Here is a 7,024-nt window from a genome sequence, read left to right as displayed (position 1 = left end):
ATAACGTTTTAGTGACGAATTTGTTCATCTTTTCATCTATGTAAATATGTTTCAAAAATTTCGATATATGTACACTCATTTACATGAATGCTGGTGTTTTGTGTTTCATTTATTTATTTTTATTTTTATTTATATTAATTTAAAAAAATTTTTTTTTCTAATAAAATAATTTGCTTTGCATGTTTATATTAATTTATATATTATATAATTTTTTACAGTATGCAGACTTAGATGAATTTCTTTCGGAAAATAATATACCTGATGGTTTACCGGGCACTCACTTGGGACACTCAAGTGGTTTGGGCCATCGTTCAGACTCACTCGGCCATGCAGCTGGGCTGTCACTTGGTCTTGGACATATAACCACAAAACGTGAACGTTCACCCTCACCGTCGGATTGTATAAGCCCCGATACTCTGAATCCACCATCACCAGCTGAATCAAGTGAGTAATATTACCAGGTTTTGTTGTGATATCACAAGAATGTTTTCCTTTTTTTATTGAACATTTTCCTATCTTTTAATGGTTGAAGTGTAAATCAACTTAGAAGTTTTAATTTGTACGATTATAAAACGTAGATTTTCTAGTTTTTGGATTGAATGGGGTAGCATTTGTACATAAAAATAGTTATAGTCATTTTGAGTAATTAAAAAATTATTAATTTTTTAAATAGAAAATAAATATAAAATTAGTTATAATAGATTAAATAAGACAAATATTTGAATGCATATAAAAAAAATATATAGTGTAAATATGTTATATATGTTAAGCATATACATATATTGTATTTGTATATTTAATAAAATATATGTATATTATATATATAACATTTATATATTTGTTTGTTTGTAAATATTTTATATACGAATTATTTATTCAACAATTTTTAAAAAAAGTATTTTAAAATGTGACATCTTTAGTTTATTTTGTAAAAATTATTGATATTTTAACATCTTAAATTCCTTAATAAACTTACCAATGTATATATACTTTACGTCTATATAATAGTGATAACTAGTTACTAATAATAAAAAAAATTATGATAGCAATATATAATAATAATATATAATATAAGTAATTAATTTGAAGCAATATATAAACTTTAAAAATAAAAACTCTTAGATTTAGATTTAAGACATATTATAAAGATCTTTAACTATTCATTAATTATAATCATTATAATAATTTAACTATTCATTAGGATTGCAGTTCTCACTTAATACTGCTGTCTATTTCTAAGTTAAGACACGGATTTGGTTCTAATAAGTGTCTTCTGATTTCCATTTAACTTGTTATATATTATATATATATATTATATATATATATATATATATATATATTATATATATATATATTATTATATATATATATATATATATAATATAAGGAACAACTTAAGATGAGAAAGATGTACAAAGAAGATATCTCTGATCCTCAGAGATGACTTTTGCATTCAGAGATGAGTGATCTCCAATATCTAAATAATAGCCATAAAAAGGTATAGTGGTAGATTCCTGCTCAGGTTTCTGTAGATAAAGCATATGACCGCACTGTGCCTTTATTCACATCGTAACAATTGTAGGTTATATTTTAGCCAAGGAGTTAACGTTTTTTAATGCGTCTAGGTTGCTTTAAAGTACCTAACCATTTGTTTTGAATAATTGAGAATATGCTGTAGAATCTAAAATGCTGAAGCTTAATAAGTAGGGTCGATGTCTTCCCTCGTCAGATGCCGTACTGCATTAAACAACATCATATGATGATTACTTTATTATCGTCATTATAAAACATGGGTTTATTATGATCATCGTTACTGTCATTATCATAGGATCTGAACGATTTTTTTTAGTACATCCTAAATAATTATTTTAAGGAAGTTGTAAGTTCTTCCATTTCATTTATATACCCATATGCGTACATCACCATCAATTGATGTATATATTGTGATCATCATAACTATACGATAATCACATAGTCGTGTTAATGAATTGTTATATGATGATTGTAATATGACCATTAACATATTGTGTTTCTATTCTGATTATCATTATAGACATATTTATATAAGCGTATTGATTTATTTTCAAAGATCTTAACTACCTTTCATAATTTTGAAGAGAATCGTTTTAATTAATCGTGAAGAGAATCATTATGTATTAATTATATAACGAGAATCATTATGCGATGATTATATAATGATCATTATCATATCAACGTATGGTGATTTTATTATGGTTATCATTACTGATATTATCATATGATCCTCTTCCAAAAGATCTTAAGTAAAGGTTATTATTTTGAGCTAGGTCGACTTTATAACATTTTATCTATGTATCTATATGTGGTCATCACCGTCAAATGAAGATTATATAATCGTTATCATTATCATATAAATCATTATATGATGATTATGTTATCTTCATCATCATGTGATGATTATATTATGTTTAATAAGTGATGATTATGCTACGGTTATAATCATATAATTATAATTCTATTATAATCATGGTTATGATCGTTACCATATGATCGAATAGGTATCATTCAGAAGATCTTTATTAAATTTTATTGTTTTGAGGAGGGTCAATGTTTTTTTACCTATCTCTGTTAAACATTATCATAGGTTGATTATATTAAATAATCAATAATATTAATAGTTTAATAATTATTAGATAATTATATTATAATTATATTTGTTTATTATTTATTTTATACGTTATAGTTTAATATTAATATGTAGTTTATATAATCGAATAGATTTTTTTCATATATTTTTAAATAAATTTATTATATTAATAATTGTTAAGTTGCGGATATTTTATATTTAAACTTAAAGATGTCATGTTTTAATTATTAGTAAGGTGCAAAAATCAATTTAATGTTTTCAAAGTTTTATATTTAATTTTTAAAAAATTATATTCACCGGTCTTAATATTTATAAAAAATAAATTTAAATACTTGATCTGAGTTAATTTATTAGGGTTCATTAGAAGCATTTGTCACAACGTTGTGAACCATTGCTAGTACAGTTTAAATTATTTTATATTCGATCTTAAAGCAAGACCTATAGCCCGATGAATATAATTAATGGAAAAATATATGAATTTAATAATTTTTTTTTGTTAAAGTAGAATAGCTTTTACTGACAACAAAGTAAAGTAGAAAGTAGATTTTTTTAGAAATCCCCTCTGCCTTTTTTCAGTTTTAATTGCATTCTATTCGCTAAAAGTAGTTAAGAACTCATTTTCAAAAGTTCATTTTATATATAATAAATTTAATTGTTTAAATTTTTTTTTTTTTGGAATAATTTTGTATACAAAATTTAAACACAAATGGAATGGACACACTAATTTTACTATATATACAAACTAGTAAATATATATAATTATTTAATGCATTTATGCGAGTGTAAATTGCTTAAGTAGTAAAAAGAATTTTCAGTGTTGCCATTGAATATTGTAACTTCAATATTAAAAATATATAAAAAAAAATATGTGATTATGTATATAATATGTATATTTAAAATTATAAAAAATTCAATATTTGATGTTGTTTTTTTTTGATTTTTTTTTTGTTTTTATAATAATATAACAATCATTAACTTAACACTAACTGTGTAAAATGTTATGTAAATATGTAATTTTCATCTATATTCAATGGTTTTGCTAAAAAAATTATCAAATGCTAAATGTTAAAAAAAAAGAATCTGAAAACAAAATTAAATTCAAAAATGCACTGAAATATTTTATGACTTGTTTCAATGAGATTTTAATTTGAAATCCGGAGCAAAATTATCAAAATTCAAAATTTTTGTCTAAAACCAAATGTGTTCCATTCCATTTAACTATTAAAAAAAAACAAAATTATTTTATTAAAATTTTTCACTTCTTACAAAACACAAAAAAATGCTTGCTAACAAATTTTTGACGCTTTAATTTTAAAATTAATTTTTAATATTAAAAAAAATTATTAAAAAAAAAAATTTAAGAGCTCTTAATTGCAATAGAAAAACTGAATAAAAATATTTTGTCAAATAATTTGTGTAAAATTTGTTGTAATTGTGTTTTGTTTAATCACATTTTTCTATTTTTCTATTGTTTTTTCGTTGGTAATTTCTTTGATTTTCTGCAACAGAAGTTTTCCTATAAATTTTCCAATTTATTATTTTGCAACGGAACAGTTTGTGAAACATTGTTAACATTTAGTATTTGATATTTCAGCATTTTCATTTGCATCGTCGGGGCGGGATTTTGATCCTCGCACCAGAGCGTTTTCCGATGAAGAGCTCAAACCGCAACCCATGATCAAAAAATCACGCAAACAATTCGTTCCAGATGAACTCAAGGACGACAAGTACTGGGCCAGACGCCGAAAGAATAACATCGCTGCCAAACGTTCCCGGGATGCACGTCGTCAAAAGGAAAACCAAATAGCGATGCGTGCACGATATCTTGAAAAAGAAGTGAGTGTAACATATAACTTTCTATAACTTTCTACAGACTTAGCTTAATTTATTTCAATTGTTTTAATTTTTTTTTTGTTTTGTTAAATTTTCAATTTTATTTAAATATTATATTAATTTTTTTAATAAAATTTTAGAACGCAACATTACACCAACAAATAGAGCAACTACAACAGGAGAACAAGGACTTGCGTGCACGTCTTACGAAATTCCAAGATGTGTAATGTTCAAATATCAATGTACCAAGAAAGGTACAAACTTAACTCCCCCCACTTACTCACTTGACGCCACTACACGTTAAGCAACAACCACAAGAACCACAAGTACCACTCCAGTTTACAGAAAAATAAAACAGACCACAACAAACAATAAAACACTACAACAACAATGTATACACCATTCAGTCTCCACTCCGCTCCACTCCACTTCACTCCACTTAAATTAAAACAGAAATAAAATATAGTAAATATTTAATATATATAAAATTAGAGAAGAAAAAAAACAGAAATACAAGGCATAAACGAACATATTTATTTTAATTAAATCTTAATTAATATTAAAGTAAATTAAAAACAAAAATATTTCATATTTACTGTAAAAATTAAAAATATTAATTTTACTATAACAAATTAAAAAAAAAACCAAGATTGAGCAATTGATTGATTGATGCAAAAATTGCAAATGAGTACTAATATTTAATTAACATAAATAAAAACTAAAAGTAAAAATAAAAATAAAAGAGTAAACCTACGTTGATAGTAGCAGCAGAAGATACGGTATATATACATTATTATTACAAAAAAGTATATATAAAAAATAAATTATATATATAAATATTATTATATGTATATATATAATATATATATTACAAAATATTGTTATTAAAATTATTGTTAAAAATAAAAATAAAAAACAAAATAATAATAAGATTAAGCAACTTGAAAAATATACAACTTAAATATATTTAAAAAAATTTGCTTGTAGCAAAACAGAATTAAAAGAAAAGGCTTCATTAAAAAATTGTTATTACATAATTATAATTAAAAATTATAATATCTATTAAATAAAATAATATTTGAGTTTAATTGTTATGTTTGAAAAGTGATAAACGAAAACAACTAATTGTTTAATAAACAAACATTTGTGCAAAATATGTGCGAATAATTACTACTAATTATTAAAATGTTGCAACAACGAAAATATATTTTAAAAATATATTTATTAAATAATAACAATAATAATGAAATTATATGCATATTAAATTCAAAAGCGTAATAGCAACAATAAAACAATCCAAGTGAAATATTAAACAATTTTCTTTTGCTAGTGTAAAAATTAGCAGTGACTGTTAGCAGCAGAATGTAACGGGTCATGTTAATAACATATATGAATTGTATGGCAACATGTTGTGCAACATTGCGTTAATAACTTCATGTAATGATGTTAACTTATAAATTCAGACTTGTTATTCCTTAATAATTAATAATTATTGCAGAAACATAGCCAAAAATGAAGAAAATGTTGAAACCTATTTTAGCACTGTTGTCCAAAAGAAATCTTTTAGGCAATTTTTCATTTCATAGCCTCTTTGATCATTTGAACATAAAGAGAGTGAAAGATTAGTAGTATGACGGGTATTAGTTGTTACCGTAAAGCAGTAAGCTAATGTTAGTTGCAGTAAGTAATGTGACAATATAATCGACACGAGATGATTTCTTAAAGTAAAGTAAGATATTAAGGCAAACAAGAACACTATGTGACCATTTCTTAATACACAATTAACGAATGTTGCCAACAAAGATGTTGTAATGATGTTTTTTTTTGAGATATATTTATTGTTGACAAAAAAAGACCTTTATAACTAATACCTAATAATTTGTTGAGATATATTATAGTACCGGTGATAAAAAAGATCTTATCTTTGTATGATAATTTTCTAAGGTAAATTGAAGTTTATTTGACAATAAGAACCTTCCAATGATACTCGTACATTGATATATTGGTAACCTTAAAGACCTTTATAACCTATTGATTTCTTGCGATACATTGTAGTGCTGTTGGTAACAAAGATCTCCATACGTTAATTTTTTGAGATATAGTGCTGGTGGCAAAAAAGATCTTTAGACAATATTACAGCTAATAGCTTAACTGATTATTTAGAACCATAGAACGTGTGTCAATATTGAAGTAATATTAAATAATATATAATAAATTAATTCATATATTAATTATTGATTAGCATTATGCATGAAAATGTAAACATTATTCTATTAATAAACCAATAAAACTTATTATTAGTAATTATTCGGCAATAAATAATAATTACTAATAACTATTCGGTAATATTCGGTATTACTAACTCAACTCAACGCACTTGGATTAAATACCACACTTCTAGATCTTATATATTTTATTTAAAACTTTAAATTCAAATAGTTATATATAATAAAAAATATTAATTTATTTTATTTTTATATATAATATAAATGTATTCACATTGAAAAATAAGAACCAAATAGGTTTTTGTTACTTCACATATTATGTGAAACTATTATTATTGGT

General features: G+C 23.8%; 1 protein-coding gene across 1 annotated transcript; it reads left to right on the top strand.

Annotated features, from left to right (window-relative positions):
- Positions 1-218: 218 nt before the first annotated feature.
- LOC119672281 (hepatic leukemia factor-like) lies at positions 219-4,970 on the top strand (the record flags this gene model as incomplete). Its single annotated transcript, XM_038083294.1, is given in 3 exon segments — positions 219-444; positions 4,221-4,462; positions 4,600-4,970. Coding segments are annotated over 3 exon segments (555 nt in total), but the record flags the coding sequence as incomplete, so codon positions are not given.
- Positions 4,971-7,024: the final 2,054 nt, after the last annotated feature.

The sequence above is a fragment of the Teleopsis dalmanni genome, chromosome 1, assembly GCF_002237135.1.
Source record: "Teleopsis dalmanni isolate 2A chromosome 1, ASM223713v2, whole genome shotgun sequence".
NCBI lineage: Eukaryota > Metazoa > Arthropoda > Insecta > Diptera > Diopsidae > Teleopsis > Teleopsis dalmanni.
This window is presented reverse-complemented; position numbering and strand designations above follow the sequence as displayed.